This window comes from Giraffa tippelskirchi, chromosome 10, assembly GCF_054371585.1.
Source record: "Giraffa tippelskirchi isolate mGirTip1 chromosome 10, T2T-mGirTip1v1.2.pri, whole genome shotgun sequence".
Classification (NCBI taxonomy): Eukaryota; Metazoa; Chordata; class Mammalia; order Artiodactyla; family Giraffidae; genus Giraffa; species Giraffa tippelskirchi.
In genome coordinates this window covers 559,337-579,801 of record NC_137284.1, presented here as the reverse complement: position 1 = coordinate 579,801, position 20,465 = coordinate 559,337, and the positions used below count along the sequence as shown (strand labels likewise).

General features: G+C 56.1%; 1 protein-coding gene and 1 long non-coding RNA gene across 2 annotated transcripts; both read right to left on the bottom strand.

The window, feature by feature from the left end:
• Positions 1-453: 453 nt before the first annotated feature.
• TALDO1 (transaldolase 1) lies at positions 454-7,747 on the bottom strand. The gene is made up of 8 exons (XM_081536212.1): positions 7,613-7,747; positions 4,344-4,467; positions 3,095-3,202; positions 2,814-2,945; positions 1,455-1,630; positions 1,149-1,346; positions 826-971; positions 454-658 (listed from the first exon to the last, which is right to left on the bottom strand). The coding sequence occupies exons 1-8, from the start codon at positions 7,707-7,709 to the stop codon at positions 626-628; spliced, it is 1,014 nt and encodes a 337-aa protein (XP_081392338.1). The 5' UTR covers positions 7,710-7,747; the 3' UTR covers positions 454-625.
• A 1,122-nt stretch (positions 7,748-8,869) lies between these two features.
• Positions 8,870-14,784, bottom strand: LOC145524251 (uncharacterized). Its single transcript, XR_014067351.1, has 6 exons — positions 14,722-14,784; positions 14,374-14,622; positions 13,844-13,919; positions 13,484-13,625; positions 10,126-11,284; positions 8,870-9,329 (listed from the first exon to the last, which is right to left on the bottom strand). It is a non-coding gene; the product is annotated as an uncharacterized LOC145524251 (long non-coding RNA).
• Positions 14,785-20,465: the final 5,681 nt, after the last annotated feature.

The following is a 20,465-nucleotide window of genomic DNA, read 5'->3' as shown; positions in this document are numbered from 1 at the left end:
ACCCCCCATCACCATCACCACCTCCCCACCCCAGCCCAGCCCTCCACAGTGCAGCACATCTGTCACAAACTCCAAATGGTGCAGGAAGTGTCCACACAAGCTGCCTGCCTCCACTGGGGTGTGAGGTGTCCAAGCTGAGCCCGTACACGTCACAATGTCCCCACAAGGTGGCGCCACCACCCCCAAAGGAACCTGGGCCCGAGGAAGGTCCACGCAGCGTGGCCGAGGCGGGGGGAGCCGGGTGTCCCCACAGCAGGCCGCTCCGCCAAGGCAGCACCCGCCTGCCCAGCTCGGCAGGCACAGCCTAGAAGCCTGGGGGTCCCCGCCTTCCGAGTCAAGGCTCTCCGGTCACTGCCCAGCACCAGGCGAGGGGCTGTCAACACTGACTGGGGGTCCCGTGGGGCTGCTGACCTAACCCCGCCTTCATCAGGCCCCAGGAAGGAGACAGACAAGAAGGAAAAAGGAGGGCTTTAATGCGCTGAGCAGAATTTTACATAAAACCAGAAATCTATGATTCATCCCTGCTCCAATTAGTAAAAAAAAAATCCAAGATTCATCACAAAGCATGTGCAATCAGGCCCCAATTCAGAGACGCACGGATCTGTGATCCAGCCTCGGTGCCGCGCTATTTTCCATTCTCTGCGCTGAACATCCGTTCCTGGAGATGCGTGGTGTGAGTGGTGTGCCCCCCAGGCTGCCCCCGCACCCCGCTCTTGGCCAGGCCTGCCGCCCCGGGCCCTCCCGCCCCTCCCGCCCCGGGTCCCTCCTGCCAATCCATGGCCCCTCCCAGCCCCGGGCACCTCCTGACCTCGGCCCAGCACTCACCCTCAACATCTGCTCCAGCTTCACGGCGTCCGCGGCGAACCTGCGGATCCCGTCTGAGAGCTTCTCCACAGCCATGCGGTCCTCGTTGTGCAGCCAGCGGAAGGCCTTCTCGTCCAGCTGGATCTTCTCCAGGTCACTGGCCTGGGCTGGGGAGCACATGCCCGGCCCGTGGGCTCAGAGCTGCCCTCGCCCAGCGTGGCCCCACAGTGGGTGGAGGCGGCCCACCCCGAGTTCCAGATTCCACAGCCTCAAGGGACCAAGGCACTGGGGCCCGAGGCTGGCGGAGGGCCGGGGTGGTGGGGTGGGGGGTGGGGCGGTCTTACCTGCTTTGGCCGAGAGCATGGGCGTTAGCTTGCTGTGGTCCTTAAGCAGCTCTCCCAGGAGCTGGGGCGAGATGGTGAGGAAGTCACAGCCGGCCAGGGCCTTGATCTCGCCTGTGTTGCGGAAGGAGGCACCCATGACGATGGTTTTGTAGCCGAACTTCTTGTAATAGTTGTAGATCTTGGTGACACTCTTCACTCCTGGGGGGACACACTGGAGCTGCCATCCGTGCCGCCCGACCCTCGGTCCTGGGCGCCCCTGGGAGCACGCGACACAGCAGCCCTCTGCCCCGGGCCGGGGGCACTCACCGGGGTCCTCCTGGGGCTCGTACGACTTCTTGTCCGTGTTGGCCACGTGCCAGTCGAGGATGCGGCCCACGAAGGGGGAGATGAGCGTCACGCCGGCCTCGGCGCAGGCCACGGCCTGGGCGAAGGAGAAGAGCAGCGTCATGTTGCACCGGATGCCACGCTGCTCCTCCAGCTCCCTGCGGGGACGGGGACGCGCGCACCGGTCAGTCCCTGAAAGGCAGGGACGCGGCCGCTCCACCCTCGTGAGTTACTCTGGACATTCCCCAGGGCGAGCTCAGGCCAGCGGCTTGTGGGCGACCGGAACCTCATCAAACCCACATTTCAGAACAGGGACCAAGGCGAGAGGTCCCCTGAGAGCTGCAGACACAGTCCTCCCCTCGTCACAGAACCTCTGGGCTGGGCCAGTGCAGGAGACACGGGTTCAGTCCCTGGTCCGGGAAGATCCCACATGCCCCGGAGCACCGGAGCCTGTGCTCCGCAACAGGAGGAGCCGCCACAATGAGAAGCCGCCCCCACCTCACCCCGCACCTGGAGAACAGCCAGGCAGCCGCGAAGACCCAGCACAGCAGAAAAAAATAAAAGGAATCTCCAGGCTGGAGATCACGGAGTCGGCTCCAACCACGGCACCGTCCTGCCTCAATCCCACGGCCTCACCGGCCCCACAGCCCCCGCCTGCCCTCTGGGTCAGCCTGCAGAAAGCCTGCCCCCCGGATGACACGTCAGGGCCGATCACGAGAAGGGGGCCCTGGCCACACTGTACCACATGCCAGCTGAGTTCCTGCCCGAGCGGACGGTTTCAGGTGCGCCCTGCCGCCGTTAAGAAGCACAGCCTCGAGGGCACAGGGCAGCCTCGGTGGCCACCACCACGAGCACCGGGCCAGCAACTCCACCGCTGGTGTGTCCACAGGAGACAGCCCCGAGCACACGCTCACAGCGTTACCCGACACGGGCAACCACGTGTCCCGGGAGGATGTGCCTGGAAGGTGCGGTGCACACACGGGGGACACGGCTCCGACACAGCGCGGCGCATGGGAGCCTGGAACACGAGCCACGCAGGGGCGCCGCGCACGGAGGCAGCGCGCGCGGTCCCGCCCCTCGGCCGCACCCAGAGGCAGAAGGGTGCGGGGCTGTAGTAACACAGGGACCCGTGGTGTGGACAGGCGCTCCCAGGACAGCCGTGCCTGGGCGCCAGGGCAGCGACCAGTCCACGCCCTCCTGCCTCCTCCGCGCCCAGCATGCTTGGGGGGAGCCGACTCCCACTCTGTCTCCTGCCGGCGGCACCGCGCAGGCCTGCTGCCCGAGGGGCCCACCCGGGACGGGCAGAGGCCCCACCAGCTCCCCCTTCACGGGGACGCTTACTTTCCGGCCTGAATTCCTTCCCAGGTGGACGAGAGCTTTATCAGGATCCGCTCCTTGCTGATCCCGGCCTCCTTGTATAGCTCGATGAGGCGCTGGGCGCGGGCCACCATCGCGTCCTTATCAAAGGAGAGCCTGCGGGGGACGGGGCGCCAGGCTTGCAGCGGCTGAGCGGGGCAGACGCAGACGCAGGGCGGAGACCAGGCACCCACAGCAGTGCGTGGCGCCGCAAACAACAGCGGCCGCTGCTCTTCACCCCCCACCCGTCAGCCCTGCGTCCTTACCTTGCGTCCACTTCCGTGGATACGCGGCCTGGAATTTTCTTCAGGATTTCTGCCCCAAACAACACAAAAAGTTTATCAATCGCATTTGTAATCTGTTCCTCTTGTGACCTGAAATTCCAAGGGAAAAAATTAGGTTAGAAGCTTATTAGGTTTAAATGCACAGGATTCTACAAAAATTGTTATTTGCTTCCCAAATTCTTTTCCCACCATCTGTTTTTCTTAAAAAACTTTTAAAGGGGTGATAAAACACACATAGCAGAAAACTTACCATCTTATCCATTTTTTTTTCTTTTTTAAACTTTGGCAACACCACACAGCTTGCGGGACACCTCAGTTCCCCAACCCGGGAGTGACCTTGAGCGCACCCCCCCTTCCCCACCCTGACGCGACCAGTCAGGGCACAGCGCACTCACACTGGCGCGGCTGTGCCCACCTCCACCTCCACCATGTTTCCATCCTTCGAGCTGAACCCTGTCATCTTTGGGGGCTTGAACAAAACACTCTTCCCAACCTCTCTGATGCTGCCCGGGCAGATGAATATCGGAAAGATCTCCGGCCTGAGAGCAGGGCCAGTTTGGTGATCACCAAGGGCGCGGCCTCGTCACCACCTCCAGGGGCATCGAGAAGCGAGGGGAGCCGCCAGCATGGGGGGCAGGGTGGGAGGCAGGCAGGCTTAGGGCACGACTGCCACCCCTGCACACGGGGCACCAGACAGGGACAGGGCAGCCCAGCACTGCTCCTGCCAGGGGCCACTGTTCCGTGAGCCCACTCTCAGCTGACAGTACCACCCAGATGAACACTTAAAATGACAGCCAGCAAAGGCGAGTCTATGGAGAGAAGAGCCAAGTCTGTGGTCACAGGCGGAGGCACTAGAGAACATTCTAGGAGGCGAGAACATTCTCGGACTGGTCTGTGGCTGCACCACTGTATACGTGAGTGCATCAGAATGCACTGGGCTGCTTGCTGAGACAGTGACCCTCACGCCAACAGAACTATCAGAAGGTAACACAATGCCAGAAAGCAGGTCCACGGCTGCCAGGGCCGAGGAGACTGACTGCCAACGGAGCAGGGACGTCTGGGGCCCTGTCCACACGTTCCCGCCACCAAAACTCAGCGCACTGTTTGCTTACAACGGGGGATGCCCGCAAGAAAGCAGGCAGCTTTCCTTTCTGGAGCCTAAAACACTGGAGAAATGGCCTCAGGGGAGGGACGCAAGCAGACTGGCCGGCACCCATGGCCCCGCACTCACCCGCCCAGCTTCCTGCCGTAAGCAATGGCCTCCTCCACCAGCTCCTGGTAGGTGGGCATCTGTGCCGCGGCCAGGATCAGGGACGGGTTGGTGGTGGCATCCTGGGGCTTGTACTCGTCGATGGCTGGGAAGGAAGCGTGGGGAGCAGGTTAGTGGGGTGCCCGCTTCCACCCAGAGACCTGAGACAGCCCCTGAAAGCCCTCAACACAGGAACAGAGCCAAGGAGGGCGCGGCCACACTTCCTGCAGGCAGCTGTGTGCAGCGAGGACGCCTGGAGGCTAAGCCGGCGAGCAGACTTAGTGCCAAGAGTCGAGAGCTGCCCAGCACCAAGGAGCAAGGGGGCAGGCGGCCAGGAGGAGACTGACAGCATCCGCAGGTGCTGGCGCCCAGGTCAGCAGCAGCAGGGCTGGACATGGGTCTTCAAACTGTTCTCTTCTAACACACTCATTCCTTCTTGATAACCAGGCGGGAACCCAAGGAGTCTCGAGGCCCCGGCTGACACAGGGCAGTGCTGAGCTCAAGTTCATCAAAACTCAGCTTCCAGGATGAGAGGGTTCAGTGAGCTGATTTGGCAAGTTAGCATTTTCAAAGTATCTTCTGATGACAAAACTACCGAGATGGACAACAGGGAAGGAGGATGGCTCCCAGGGGCCAGGAACAGCTGCATCCTACCCGTCCTGGTGGCTCCAAGAACCCGGCACAGAGGACAACCCCTCCTCTGTGCAGATGGAAACCAGTGAACACAGGGCCGGCCTGCAGCCTGTTCACAGCACCGTGTTGGCACCAAGTCCCTCGTTCTGATGTCACACCATGGCCACACAGAACACCCGGGGAGGTGATGGCAGAAGGATTCCTGGGACCCTATGGACTAATTCTGCAACTCCCTGGAGTCTATCAACTATTTCAAAATAACAAGTTAAGAAAGCACGCTCTGGAGTGGAGCTTACACAGATGTGTTGAAACCCAGTGTAATGCGCTGAAGACAGTACCTTGATAAAGCTGACTTTTAACAAAATTTAAAACAAAATCTGGGATCAACAGATGGGCTTCAGGCTCCAGGGACCCTTAAACAGAATACAAAACCTAGCATGGGGCAAGGTGCTGGGAAGAGCATCCACAGCTTTGACTTATTTTCAAAGAGGCTTGTGATGCCCCAAAGGCAAGACCCTTCAGTTCATAAAGTGACAGTAAAACTGAATTTACATCTGCGTAAGATATGTTAGATATATATGGGCTTCCCTGGTAGCTCAGTTGGTAAAGAATCTGTCTACTATGCAGGAGACCCAGGTTAGATCCCTGGGTTGGGAAGATCCCCTGGAGAAGGGAATGGCTACCCACTCCAGTATTCCACAGAGGAGCTTGGTGGGCTACAGTCCATGGGGTCACAAAGAGATGAACAAGACTGAGCAACTAACACACACCTACTGTACTGTACACATTATCAATAAATGTATTTTTAAATAAAGTTGTTAACATTTAGCAATCTTAAATGTAAGCACTTGGGTTTAAATATTTCTAAAAAGGAGAAAATAAAGCAAGCATTCCCCAAGACTCCTCCGGACATGCTGGGCCTACACTGACACAAGTTAAGGGTTACAGTTAACCCCAAGACCAGCCAGCCTGCAGCTGCTGCCCAGTGAGACCCAACAGGAAAACAGTACACACCAGGGCCTCACTGATTCAGCAAAGACAGGAAGTATCCCCACTAAGAAGGAGCAAACGACTCCCCTGGTGATGCAGCGGGTAAGAATCTGCCTGCCAATGCAGGGGATGTGAGTTCGATCCCTGGGCCCAGAAGATTCCACATGCCCTGGGGCAACAAAGCCTGGTGCACCACATCTACTGAACCTCTGAGCTGTAACTACCAAGCCCTGAGCCCGAGACTCCATGCTCAAGAGAAACCACCCCAGACAGAGGCCCTCCACTGCAGCTGGAGAGCAGCCCACAACTAGAGAAAAGCCCAGGCAACAACAGAGACCCAGTGCAGCCAAAATTAAATAAAATTAAAAACCAAAAAGGAGCAGAAAGATGTGCAGCCACTTTTCCAGCACTCTCTATCCTGGTGATGTCATTGCCAGAGGCATGGACCAGGGAGGGAGGGGTGGAAAGAAGCCAGTGGCCTCACAGGTCAGCGGGAGCTGGAATTTCCCGCTCTGACCAGGAGGGAACCTTCTGTCAGATGGTTTAATGTACAGGTTGGACTCAAGCCCATCACTGTCTCCAACGTTTATATTTAAGCAGCCAAATATGCTTACTCACTCTCCTCAGCTCTGTGAGATAGTCTTATTCTTACCAAAGAGGAAATAAAGCCTGTTTCTCAAGTCACCATGAGAAAGCAGAAATGAGGAAGTCCCTTCCCTACCGTGTGCCCCGGAGCACTCCTACCATGGAGCATTTCACGATTTCTCTGACAACCTTCATGGTTCACAGCGGATCTCAATGGAGGTTCACCTAGTCTGGGTTTCCGCTGCAGAGGATGGGAAGGCCAAGCCCCCCAGTTCCCTCCCAGGAAGATGAGTCAAGCCAGGAAAACCTAAACCTGGGGCAAGCTTTGCTTGCCTCCCTGCAGTGAGTGGGGTCTTACCCCCAGGGCTCCGTGGTCCCAGCCAGTGAACGTCTAACCGGCCCGCACCCGGCCATGGTCACCTGCCTGCACAGCTGTCCCCTGGGCAGGGTTGGAAAGTGTGTGCAACACGGGGTTTCAAAAGCAGGTGGTATCATTCGCAGTGTCTGGTCTTTCCGGGCCCAGAACTCATTCCTGCGCAACATTCGCGCAACGAAACTGCCCCGTGTAACAAGTGGTTCGCGACTCCAGGGCGGACCAGGAATCGCTCCCCAAATCAAAGTACTTGGACACCGTCCCCTGACCCACTTGCGGTCACCGCGGGTTCCAGCAGCGCAGAGAGGACGGGGCGCCGGGCTCCGCGCATTCGGGTCCTGAGGCACCCACGCCCCGGCCGACGGTGAAGGGGGCCGAGCACGGGGCGCCGAGAGCCCACTGGGGGGCGAGGGGGAGGGAGAAGGGGGCGGGGGAGAGCGGGGGCGGGGGGCGAGGGAGAGGGGCAGAGGCGTCTGGCAAGGGGCGCCAAGGAGGAGGGGGACAGACTTCTCGGCCCGGGAAGCCGGGAGGCCGTGCTTCGCCGCCGCCCCTGCGCCCCTCAGCCGCGCGCCCGCGCTCCCGGGCCCTCCCCCGCCTCCCCACACCGCTGCCGAAGTCCCTCACTGCCGTCCGGCCCGCCCCCTGAGCTCGGGGGCCAGCGCGGCCTCACCGTGGAAGTCGCCCGTGTCGGCCACCACGGTGGTGAACTGCTTGAGCTGGTCCAGCGCGTTCTCCATCCTCTGCCGCTTCACCGGGGAGCCCGACATGGCGAGCGACGGAGCGAGCGGGGGGCCCACAATGCCCCGCGGGCCCCGCCCCCGGCCGCAGCCAATCCGGGCGCGGCGCGGGAGGACGGACCTGCGCGCTGGAGCCGGCGGCGCCCCGCCCCAGAGCCGAGGCACCGCCCCCCGGAGCGGCGCCCCGCCCCCGACACGGCGCCCCGCCCCCCGGAGCGGCGCCCCGCCCCCCCGGAGAGGCGCCCCGCCCCCCCGGAGCGGCGCCCCGCCCCCCCGGAGCGGCGCCCCGCCCCCCGGAGCGGCGCCCCGCCCCCCCGGAGCGGCGCCCCGCCCCCCCGGAGCGGCGCCCCGCCCCCGAGCCGGCGCCCCGCCCCCCGGAGCGGCGCCTCCTGAGCTGTACGCAGCCTGGGCGATGTGCCCCAGGGCGGCGGCCCGGAGCGCTGAGTACCCCCAGAGCGATGAGTCCCCCGGGCGATGAGCCCCCCGGGCGGTATGCCCCCAGAAGCGGTTATGCCGGAGCGACTCACATCTCGGTGATGCAGCCCCCGGGTGGTTTCCAGGGAGCGATGCACCCCCGAGTGGTGGCCCCGGAGAGGCGCGCCCGCCCCCACGACGCGCCCCTCGGGGCCGTGCCGGCTCACTTCCCTCCTCTGTCGTTTGCAGCGGGAACTGGAGTGAGGGTCGTCGAGCATCAAGGGTTTAAGACTGAGGCTTCAGGCCGCGGTCGAGCGGAGTCTCAGAGAGACCTGGACACTTGAGACTGCATCTGAGCCGCCGCCTCAGGAGGCCATGAAAAGGGGCCCTGGGCATGCGGGGCTGGGTCTGGGGGTCTGGGTCACCGCCCCTCGCCCCCCGGCCGTCCTGAGGCCAGGGGCACACAGGGTACAAGTCCTCTCCTTGACGCCGAAATCTCACGTTCTCTGTACCCTGGTGTGGAATCGAATCTCGGTGACAGAGTTTTGGGTGAAGTAGAAAGGCATTGGGCTTCCCAGGGGGCTCAGTGGTAAAGAATCCACCTGCCAAGCCACAGACACAGGTTCAATTCCTGGGTCAAGAAGCTCCCCTGGAGAAGGAAATGGCAACCTACTCCAGTATTTTTGCCTGGGAAATTCTACTGATAGAGGAGCCTAGTGGGTTACAGTTCGTGGGGTGCCAAAGAGCTGGAGACAATTTAGCGACTAAACAACACAGCAAGAAGAAATGGAGAGCTTTATTGCTTTGCCGGGCAGAGAAGTGCACAGCGGGCTCCTGGCCTCAAAACCTTGTGTCCCGACTTGGGGAAGATAGTGACAAGTTTTATACTAATTATCCAAAGAGGGTGTGATCAGCTTGTGGACATTCTTCTAACAGGTTCGTGAAGTAAGCAGGAGTCAACGTCATCAACCTTCAGGTCCAACTGGTCTGGGGTCTCCATGGGGGCAGCATGCCATCGCTAACAGTTAACTTTTCCACTTGGAGAAGCTTCAGTGTCTGAAGAGCTCAAAGATACAGTTGTGTCTGCTAATGGGAAAACAGGACCCTGCCCCAAGACTGCCCTTGACTGCTTTTTCTCCCTGTTCTCACATCCCCTCCCTTCCCTAAAGAACAACTACTTGAATCTGCCATTGAAACTCGGGGGGAAGGTCATGGAGGCTGAGTGAAAGCTGTTTCCTGTAATAAAAGAAATGAGGACACAGGCGTCACGCTCGGGACCCCCACAGTACCCTGCCCAGTCTCACCCTCAGGCCAGGCGGCTGCCCCAAGCCCTCCCAGGTTGGGCAGGCCTGGAGGCGGGGGAGGGGCTGGACTCAGGCTTGTGGTTTTGTTTTCCGCTGCTGACCCAGAGCCCAGGACAGGCCACTGATCCTGGGAACCACATCTGGGAATCCCTCCTAGCGAAGTCGTGCTATGTTTAGAAGTTTGAAATAAAATTCACATTTTATGGGAAGACAAGAAAAATGTAAACATAAAAAATTTTCTCTGCCCTTTGGCCTCCTCTCTCCCGCACTGTGCATCCTGTGTCTGCATTATACATGGACAAACCTCCCCACTGACTGTTGGATCACAGAAAAAGCAAGGGAATTCCAGAAAAACATCTACTTCTGCTTCATTGGCTTTGTTAAAGCCTTTGACTGTGTAGATCACGACAAACTGAAAAATGCTTAAAGAGATGGGAATACCAGACCACCTTATCTGCCTCCTGAGAAACCTGTATGCAGGTCAAGAAGCAACAGTTAGAACTAGACATGAGACAATGGACTGGTTCAAAATTGGGAAAGGAGTACGTCAAAGCTGTATACTGTCACTCTGCTTATTTGACTTATATGCAGAGTACATCATGTGAAATGCCTGGCTGGATGAAGCACAAGCTGGAATCAAGATTGCCGGGAGAAATATCAGATATGCAGACAAAACCACCCTAATGGCAGAAAGCAAAAGACAAAATAAAAGAAAGTGAGTCACTCACTTCAGTTCAGTCGCTCAGTTGTGTCTGACCCTTTGTGACCCCATGGACTACAGCACACCAGGCTTCCCTATCCATCACCAACTCCTGGAGCTTGCTCAAACTCATGTCCATCGAGCTGATGATGCCATCCTCTGTCCCTTTTTCCTGCCTTCAATCTTTCCCAGCATCAGGGTCTTTCCAGTGAGTAAGCTCTTCACATCAGGTGGCCAAAGTACTGAAGTTTCAGCTTTGGCATCAGTCCTTCCAATGAATATTCAGGACTGATTTCCTTTAGGACTGACTGGTTGGATCTCCTTGCAGTCCAAAGGACTCTCAAGAGTCTTCTCCAACACCACAGTTCAAAAGCATCAATTCTTCGGCATTCAGCTTTCTTTATAGTCCAACTCTCACATCCATACATGACTACTGGAAAAACCAAAACTTTGACTAGACTAGACGGACCTTTGTTGGCAAAGTGATGACTCTGCTTTTTAATATGCTATCTAGGTTGGTCATAGCTTTTCTTCCAAGGAGCAAGCCTCTTTTAATTTCATGGCTTCAGTCACCATCTGCAGTGATTTTGGAGCCCAAGAAAATAAAGTCTCTCACTGTTTCCATTGTTTCCCCACCTATTTGCCATGAGGTGATGGGACCGGATGCCATGATCTTAGTTTTTTCAATGTTGAGTTTTAAGCCAACTTTTTCACTCTCCTCTTTCACTTTCATCAAGAGACTCTTCAGTTCCTCTTCACTTTCTGCCATAAGGGTGGTGCCATCTGTGTATCTGAGGTTATTGATCTTGATTCCAGCTTGTGCTTCATCCAGCCTGGAATTTTGCATGATGTACTCTGCATCTGAGTTAAATAAGCAGGGTGACAATATACATCCTTGATGTACTCCTTTCCCAATTTTGAACCAGTCTGTTGTTCCATGTCCAGTTCTAACTGTTGCTTCTTGACCTGCATACAGATTTCTCAGGAGGCAGGTCAGGTGGTCTGGTATTCCCATCTCTTTAAGAATTTTCCAGTTTATTGTGATTCTACACAGTCAAAAGTTTTGGCATAGTCAATAAAGCAGAAGTAAATGTTTTTCTAGATTTCTTTTGCTTTTTCTATGATCCAACGGATGTTGGTAATTTGATCTCTGGTTCCTCTGCCTTTTCTTAATCCGGCTTGAACATCTGGAATTTCACGGTTCACATACTGTTAAAGCCTGTCTTGGAGAATTTTGAGCATTACTTTGCTACTGTGTGAGATGAGTGCAATTGTGTGGTACATTCTTTGGCATTGCCCTTCTTTCAGATTGGGATGAAAACACCTTTTCCAGTCTTGTGGCCACTGGACAAAGTGAGTCGCTAAGTCTTGTCCATTTCTTGTGAACCCACAGACTATACAGTCCATGGAATTCTCCAGCCCAGAATACTAGAGTGGGTAGCTGTTCCCTTCTCCAGGGGATCTTCCCAACCCAGGTCTTCGGCATTGCAGGCAGATTCTTTATCAGTTGAGCTACCAGGGAAGTTGGTAGCTCAACAGTGGCAGAAAACAAAGAGGAACTAAAGAGCCTCTTGATGAAGGTGAAAGAGAAGAGTGAAAAAGTTGGCTTAAAACTCAACACTCAAAAAACTAAGATCATGGCATTGGGTTCCATCACTTCATGGCAAATAGATGGGGAAACAATGGAAACAGTGACACTTTCATTTTCTTGGGCTCTAAAATCACTGCAGACAGTGACTGTAACCATGGAATTAAAAGATGCTTGCTCCTTGGAAGAAAAGCTATAACCAACTTAGACAGCATATTAAAAAGCAGAGACATCACTTTGCCAGCAAAAGTCCATATATTCAGAGCTATGGTTTTTCCAGTAGTCATGTATGGATGTGAGAGTTGGACCATAAAGAAGGCTGAGTGCCAAAGAACTGATGCTTTCAAACAGTGGTGTTGGAGGAGACTCTTGAGAGTCCCTTGGACTGCAAGGAGATCAAATCAGTCAGCTCTAAAGGAAATCAGTCCTGAATATTCATTGGAAGGATGGATGCTGAAGCTGAAGCTCCTATATTTTGGCCACCTGATGTGAAGACCTGACTCACTGGAAAGACCCTGATGCTGGGAAAGATTGAGGGCAGGAGGAGAGGATGACAGAGGATGAGATGGTTGGCTGGCATCACCGACTCCATGGGCATGAGTTTCAGCAAACTCTGGGAGATAGTGAAGGACAGGGAAGCCTGGTGTGCTGCCGTCCATGAGGTCACAAAGAGTAGGACACGATTGAGTGACTGAACGGCAGTGATCCAGGGGGTCAGGTGAAAGAACAATGTCACCCCCTTCTGCGGACTTGAATACTCACTATGATAGTCCAGATGCACAGGAGGAGCTGGTGAGGTCAGCCTCCTGTCTACCTGCGCAGGACAGTCATTTCCCCTCCCCTTTCCTTTGACTAGAGAATTATAGCCCCCTTCATCCTCGGACAGAACTTCCTCCCCCGCCACAACTGTATCTTTTACAAACGTCCTATGTTAGTAACTTCCCTGGTGGCTCAGAGGTTAAAGCGTCTGCCTCCAATGCGGGAGACCTGGGTTTGATCCGTGGGTCGGGAAGATCCCCTGGAGAAGGAAATGGCAAACCACTCCAGTATTCTTGCCTGGAGAATCCCATGGACGGAGGAGCCTGGCAGGCTACAGTCCACGGGGTCGCAAAGAGTCGGACACGACTGAGCGACTTCCCTTTATGTTAGTAAAGGTACTTCCTGCCTAACACCTTGCTTCTCACTGAATTCCCCTGTGCCGAGACACAGAGAACCTGAGCTTCACTGAGTCCTAAAACCAGGTGTGTAATCTTAGTTGGAAGACCACGGGTTTAGTCTGGGTCCGCGTCCTGGTCACGTGGGTTTGAGCCCCAACCTGAGGGGAACGTTTCAACGTTTCGGGAATCTCAATCATCAGCCTTCTGGCTCCCGTCAGTCTGGAGTCTGCCCTCCTGCGGTCTTTAAGTCGCCACCCACCCCCCCGGCGGGGGGAATTAGTTCCTGAAGGACAGGTCGGAGAATTCCGGCTGGAGCAGCTGGGGCTGCGTTTTATCCTGAACCATTGTCTTGGCTTCTGTTGTTTAACCTTGTCTCCCTCACTTCTGTGATGAGTACCTGCCTGTCCCTGCTCTTTGGACTCAGGAAGGGGCTGGGAGACTAGAACCATTTCGACAGACAAACGGGAAGTGAGGGACGCAGAGGGGCTTTTGTACCCGGGAGGCCCCCAGGTCCTGCTGGGTTTCAGAAGGGAGGAGGAGGCTTTCTGGGTGATGGGAGCGTTTGACAGCCAAGGTTTCAGGGTGAGGTAGGACCAGCAGCATCGGCTCTGGGGGGAGCTTTCTTTCTCTCCGTAACTTACTTATTTTTGGCGGCGTCAGTCTTGGTCGCGGCTCTCGGGCTCTTCCCCGCGGCACCCGGGCTTCTCTGCAGTCGTGCCGTCCGGGCTCCAGAGCGCGCGGCTCTCGCCCTTAGTCCCCCACCAGGAATGGACCCTGAAGCCCCTGCTTGGGAGGTGCAGAGCCCTAACCCCTGGACCACCGGGAAGTCCCCCCTCCAGGAACTTTCTGAGAAGCCTGTTTTCTTGCTGCTCAAGAAGCCTGGCTGACTGGGGTGCAGGGCAGGCTCCGAGAACACGGGCTCTGTATTTTTAAGGGGTAGTGGTCACTCATTGTAGACAAATAACAAAACACAACAAAATACAAACCCTCACAAACAATACCTGCTTGGCATCTATTGATTCCCAATATAAATGTCCTAGGGGGCTTCCCAGGTGGTACCAGTGGTAAGGAGCCCGCCTGCCGATACAGAGAACATGAGACACGGGTTGGATCCCTGCGTCGGGAAGATCCCCTGGAGAACACCAGTATTCTTACCTGGAGAATCCCATGGACAGAGGAGCCTGGTGGCTACAGTCTATGGGGTCACAAAGAGTTGGACATGACTGAGCAACTAAGACATCCACTCCAGTGTTCTTGCCTGGAGAATACCAGGCACAGAGGAGCCAGGCAGGGTACAGTCCATATGGTTGAAAAGAGTCAGACATTGAGCAACTTAGGACGCATGCACAGAGGTGGGGCATGGCCTGCCAGGCGTCCCCTGGGCGTGGAGTCCACTGGGTCCTTCTCTCTGCCTTCTGCCCATATGGGCCCCACCCCAGGGAGGGGAGAGAAAGGGGAAACTCCAGGGGAAGGAGGGGGCTTGTTTGCCTGCTGGAGGCCCCACCCTGGTTGTGCTGTGGCCGGCACTCACCTCCTTGGCCTCGGTCAGGTCTTCAGCACAGTTGAGGTCCCCGTGGGCTGAGAACAGCTGATGCAACGCGGCAGAGCCAAGGCGCTGGGCCAGGCAGGAGGATAGGGTCTGACCGGGCCGGGCCGGGGGCCACGGTCACTTCCAGGAGCTGCGGAACTCGGGCCGGGAGGGAGGTGTCCCCACACCTGGCCCCTGACACTGTGCTGCCTCAGGGAACACCAGATGTTTCTCCCAACTTCGTGATGAAATCTAATTCACATTTTATGACAAGAAAAATGTAATGATGAAACTTTTCTCCACCCGTTTGAGCTCCCCCCCTTTCTGGGTGTGGGGTGAGTCTGTATTAACCTCCTTAGGAGCCAACATTCCTTCTTGTAGAGTCACCCTCTGTGCTGCAGATCTGAGTTGTATAAACTGTCCACATGTCCTGTAACCTTTTGTCTCGAAAGCTTTCGTAACCGTGCCTTGACCTCGACTGGGCGGAACAGTCCTCAGCTTCTCAGAGACTGTCTCCAGGGTCATAATCCTCAGATTGGCTCAAAAAATTTTTTTCAATTTCATTTTTAGATTGGTTATTTTTTTTTTTCATTGAGACCAGGGAGAGGCAAGCAGTCAAGGGCAGCCTTGGGGCAGAGTCTGTTTCCCCATCAGTGGATACGCACAGCTACATCTTTGAGCCCTTCCGAGGTGGAAACCCCCTCCAGGTGGGAGAGATGAACGATTAATGATGACATGCCGCCCACCAGCATGGAGACCCCAGACACTCCTGAGGGGTGACAGTGTGGACTCCTCCTTACCTCACCACAAATCCCTCAGAAGAATGTCCACGAGCTGATGACGCCCTCTTTGTCACCATCGTCCCAGGGTGGAGACACAGAGTTTTGGGGAACATGAGCCCTCTCTGTCTCCCTTGCCCGGCAAAGCAATGACGCTCTCCATTTCAGCTTCACCCAAAGGTCTGTCTCTGAGACTCGACCCAGTCCCGCTGGGCGGAGAGGCTGGGCTTTTGGCCCCAGCTGTGAAGATGGTGCGGGGCAGTGGCTGGTGCCCTGTCCACCAACTCTATGACCTCAGGGGCCGGTGTGGCTCAGAAAGGGGGAGCCCAGAGAACCCACGGGCACTGTGTCACCACGTGGACGCTCTAACACAAGCCCAGATGGGGGTCGTGCGGGGCCAGCGTTTGAAATGTAGTTTAGGGGGCCGGGGTACAGCTAAAGCGCCAGGGTTGCAGAAGGAACGAGGTGCGGGGGGAAGGTTCCTGGGAGAAGGCTCTCCGGGGGCCGGCTGGCCGGCTCTGACTGACCCAGAGGGGCCGGTGCTGCCGAAACCTTGGCTCTCTGTGCTTCAGGGCCAAACAGAAATATGGAGACAGAGTTTTGGAGGAGGAAAGAGCGGCTTTGTTTGCCAGGCAGAGGGTAAACACATTAGGCTGGCGCCTCAAGAACTGTGCCCCTCTGCCTGGTGAGGAGGGAGCGGCTGCATCTGGCAGCGGGCAGGTGATAAGGATCACGGCAGCAACAGCCTTGCCTTCTTCTGCCAAGTTTCAAAAGGGTGGGGCTGCTGACGAGATTGGGCTATCTGCAAGCTCTGGTCCTCTTAGTCTCTACTCCTTCATGTCTGTCTGGGTCCTCCCCGGTTGCGGCACCCAGGCTTAGTCATCCCGTGGCATGTGGAGACTTCCTGGACCAGGGATGGAACCCGTATCCTTGAATTGGCAGGTGGATACTTTTTTAAAACTATTTTGTTTATTTCACTCACCGTCTGGCTGCGACGCGTCTCGGTCGCGGCCCGAGGGGCCCTCGTTGCTCCACGCGCCGTGTCTCACTGCGGGACAGGCCCCCCGTCATGTGCGGAGGCTCAGCGTTCTCAGAGCGTCAGGCACGGGGGACGTTCGTTCCCTGACCAGGGCCTGAGCCCGCATCCCCTGCGCTGCAAGGCCAGCTCCCAGCCCCTGGACCACCAGGCCAGTCCTGGGACCATTTACTACAGATTGGGACTCAACCCAGCCGAAACCCACAGTCTTCCAACTGAGATCACAGACCTGTTTCAGGACCTAATGAAGCTCAGGTTCTTGATGTGTCATTGCAGAAAGAATTCAGTGAGAGACAAACTGATTGATAGGTAAGAAGTGAATTTATTCAGAGAGAAACACACTCCACAGCCAGCATGTGGGCCTTTGCAGAGGGCTAGTGCTCCTTGAAATGTGGTGCGGTTCATTTTTATGGGCAGGATAATTCCATAGGCTAATGAATGGGAACTGAGCGCTGAAGAATTGATGCTTTTGAACTGTGGTGTTGGAGAATTTCCTTGCAATCCAAGGGACTCTTAAGAGTCTTCTCCAAAATCACTGCAGATGGTGACTGCAGCCATGAAATGAAAAGACGCTTGCTCCTTGGAAGAAAAGTTATGACCAACCGAGACAGCATATTAAAAAGCAGAGACATTTCTTTGCCAACAAAGGCCCGTCTAGTCAAAGCTATGGTTTTTCCATTGGTCACGTATGGATGTGAAAGTTGGACTATAGAGAAAGCTGAGTGCCAAAGAATTGATGCTTTTGAACTGTGGTGTTGGAGAAGACTCTTGAGAGTCCCTTGGACTGCAAGGAGATCCAACCAGTCCATTCTAAAGGAGGTCAGTCCTGCGTGTTCATTGGAAGGACTGATGCTGAAGCTGAAACTCCAATACTTTGGCCACCTGATGTGAAGAACTGACTCACTGGAAAAGACTCTGATGCTGGGAAAGATTGAGGGCAGGAGGAGAAGGGGACGACAGAGGATGAGATGGTTGGATGGCATCATTGAGTCAATGGACATGAGTTTGAGTAAACTCTGGGAGTTGGTGATGGACAGGGAGGCCTGGCGTGCCGCAGTCCATGGGGTCACAAAGAGTCGGACACAACTGGGCAACTGAACTGAAATAACTGCCACCAACCCGAAGAATTAGGGAAAGGTCAAAAGGAGATGCCACATGTCCTACCGCTCTCCCAGAATCTTTCTCACTGAAATCCATCTTGGGGGAGCAATGTGGGGCGTGCACCACCAGGAAAGACCCTGAGTCTTTGAATGATTGGCCAGACACCATAAAACGCAAGGCTGTGAGCCCCGTGGCAGGGCGGCCCTCCTGGGCACCCTCAGCCTGCTGCCCCCCCCGCCCCCGGGCGCCCCTTCCCAATAAACTCTCTTTGTCCGCACATGTGTGTCTCCTCAGACAAGTCATTTCCGAGTGTTAGACAAGAGCCCGGTCTCGGGCCTGCAATACCAGGACGGCCCGTGGCTGGAGTCCACAGGCTGTTGGGGAGGGGAGGGCATTGGGTGGGGGCCTCTGGTCTGGGGGGTCTTGGGGGCAAAAGCGAAGCAGCAGCGGCTTTAGGGTTCTGGTGTCCAGGTGGAGGTTGCCTGGAGAAGCGCTTTGAGAGGCACCGGGCGGGGCATCTGCAGCCAGGAGGTTGGAGGGACCCCCTGGGACTGGGGAGGTGGAGAAGGACAGGGCAGGGGCCAGGTCGGCCTGGATCCGGGAGGATCCCTGGGCCTGGGGGGCGTCCCTGGGGGCTCAGATAGGAAAGCGCCTCTCTCCAATGTGGAGACCGGGGTTCGATCCCTGGGTTGGGAAGCTCCCCTGGAGAAGGAAATGGCAGCCCACTCCAGTAGTCTGGAGTGGGATTGCCTGGAAAACCCCATGGACGGGGGAGCCTGGCGGGCTACAGCCCGTGGGGTTGCAAAGAGCCGGACACGACTGAACGACTCCACTTTCACTTTAACTTTCTGGGCCTGGGGCGTGGTCTGCTGTTGGGACCTCCGCAGACCCTGCCAGGAGAGGCTGCCATGGAGGGTGGGAGGGAGAAGGGAGGCCATCGTGGACATGGGTGGGGAGGGCAGTGTGGACACAGAGAAAGGAGGGCAGTGTGGACACCCAGGCGAGGCTGAGCAGGGCAGGTCCTCGGGGGAGGTGTCGGGGTCGGGGTGGGGCTTGAGTCAGGTGAGCAAGGACAGGTATGCAGGGCTGAGTCAATGACAGCCATGGACAATAACAACAAGGATGGAGGGAGCCAGGGTCCCCGCCCAGGAAACCGTCCTGGAGCAGAGCGGCTCACAGCCGCCAACATTCCTTTCCCTAGGTTTCTATGGGCCAAGAGTCCAGGACCTCCATGATTTCTCTTTTTTTAAAGATATTTATTTATTTATTTGGCTGCCTGGGGTCTTTAGTTGCAGCACATGAGCTCTTAGTTGCATCGTGTGGGGTCTAGTTCCCTGACCAAGGGTCTAACAGGAACCCAGGCCCCCGGCATTGGGAGCTCGGAGTCTTAGCCGCTGGGCCACCAGGCAGTCTCCATCACTACAGGCTTTATGGTGATGTGGTGACTATTGGAAATCCGCTAAGGATGGGGTGCTGGTCTTAGTTGTGTCCGACTCTTTGTGACCCTGTGGACTGTAGCCCACCAGGCTCCTCTGTCCATGGGATTCTCCAGGCCAGAATACTGGGGTGGGTTGCCATTCCCTTCTCCAGGGATTCAACCCAGGGATTCAACCCAGGTCTCCCGCATTGCAGGCAGATTCTTTACCAGCTGAACCACCAGGGAAGCCCAGGAATACTGGAGCGGGTAGCCTATCCCTTCTCCAGGGGATCTTCCTGACCCAGGAATAGAACAGGGGTCTCCTGCCTTGCAGGAAGATTCTTTACCAAATGAATCACCAGGAAAGCCCAACGACAGGGTGAAAGGGAAAGTGAAGTCGTTCAGTCGCCTCGACTCTGTGCAACCCCATAGACTGTACCTGCCAAGCTCCTCCACCCACGGGATTTTCCAGGCAAGACTGCTGGAGTGGGTTGCCATTTCTTTCTCCAGGGGATCGTCCCAACCCAGGGATTGAACGCTGGTCTCCTACATTGCAGGCAGACTTTTTTACTGTCTGAGCCACAATGGGGTAAACAACCACAATTGGAGGGATAGAACCTCCATGAAAACCCCAAAGAGGGAGGTTCAGAGAGCATCTAGCTTGGTGATCCAGAAAGCTTCCACATGCCAGGCCCCAAACTCTACAGGGACAGAAGCTCCTGTGTTTGGAACTCTCCAAACCTCACCCTGGGTATCTCTCCATCTGGCAGTTGTTTCACACTCTTTAATGTCCTTTATAATAAACTCGCGATCTACTAAGTGAATGGGCTGCTTGAATTCTTCGAGCGGCTCTAGCAAATTAATCCCATCAGAGGAAGGGGTCACGGGAAGCTCCAATCTGTGGTTGGTTGGTCAGAAGCCCAAGCGGACCCGGATCATCTGAAGAGAGGCCGCTGTGCCCCGTCTGCCCGCCTCTCCTGGGACTTCTGCCACGTCTGCCTCTCCGCTCCCCATGCCCTGGGGTGTCCTCCGGGGACACCCCAGACCTCCCCTCACAGGCAGTGTCCTGCTCGGTCCGTCTGAGAGGTGGAAGTGGAGTCTGCACCTTTCCTGGTGGTGGCCGAGTCCGAGTCTCTGCGCGGGGACGTTTGCAGCCCAGCTTCCCCGGGAGCGTGGATGCCGCCCCTGCTCTGTCCAGTCCGTCCGGGGCTGCCAGCTCCCGGGCTCCGTCCTTTGTCACTGGCCTCATGAATTCTGTGTCAGCAGTTCTTAAGCTATTGGGCCTCAGGACACTTTAACATTATTAAGGGCCCCAAAGAGCTTTTTTCTTGTGGGTGTCATCCATCCATACTTGTCGGGAGCCGCGATAGGCATTACTGACAAAATGGAGGCACGGCCCCAACCCCCTCTCCTCATCCCACAGGCACGGTCCCGGGATGAAGGAGTTAGGTCTTGTGATTCTGACTTGTCCTTTCCTTCCTCCGGTTGAGTTGGCTGGAAAGAATGTTATAATCCATAACGTTAACTATTGACATTTGTGCAAGGATCTTTACAAAGAATGCTCCAGGATGAGCACATAGGCTGCAGCCTGAGATCATGGGAAACATTGTTATCTGAAACCTGCCTGTAAGGGGAATGTTTATGGCAAAAGAAGTTTGCTGAGTTTAGGGGTTAGGAATAATTAAGAATAGTTAGAAGCTAAAGGTTTAAGGTATGTTGTAGTGTTGGCATATTTTACTATAGCTTACGGAAACTAGGTACT

Bases quoted from the DNA above. Each gene is read 5' to 3' on its own strand.
- TALDO1 (XM_081536212.1), bottom strand. From the start codon at position 7,709: ATGTCGGGCTCCCCGGTGAAGCGGCAGAGGATGGAGAACGCGCTGGAC. The intron at 4,468-7,612 runs GTGAGGCCGCGC...CTTCCTTCCCAG, and splicing joins CGACACGGGCGACTTCCACG to CCATCGACGAGTACAAGCCC. The intron at 1,347-1,454 runs GTGAGTGCCCCC...GTGTCCCCCCAG, and splicing joins CGAGCCCCAGGAGGACCCCG to GAGTGAAGAGTGTCACCAAG.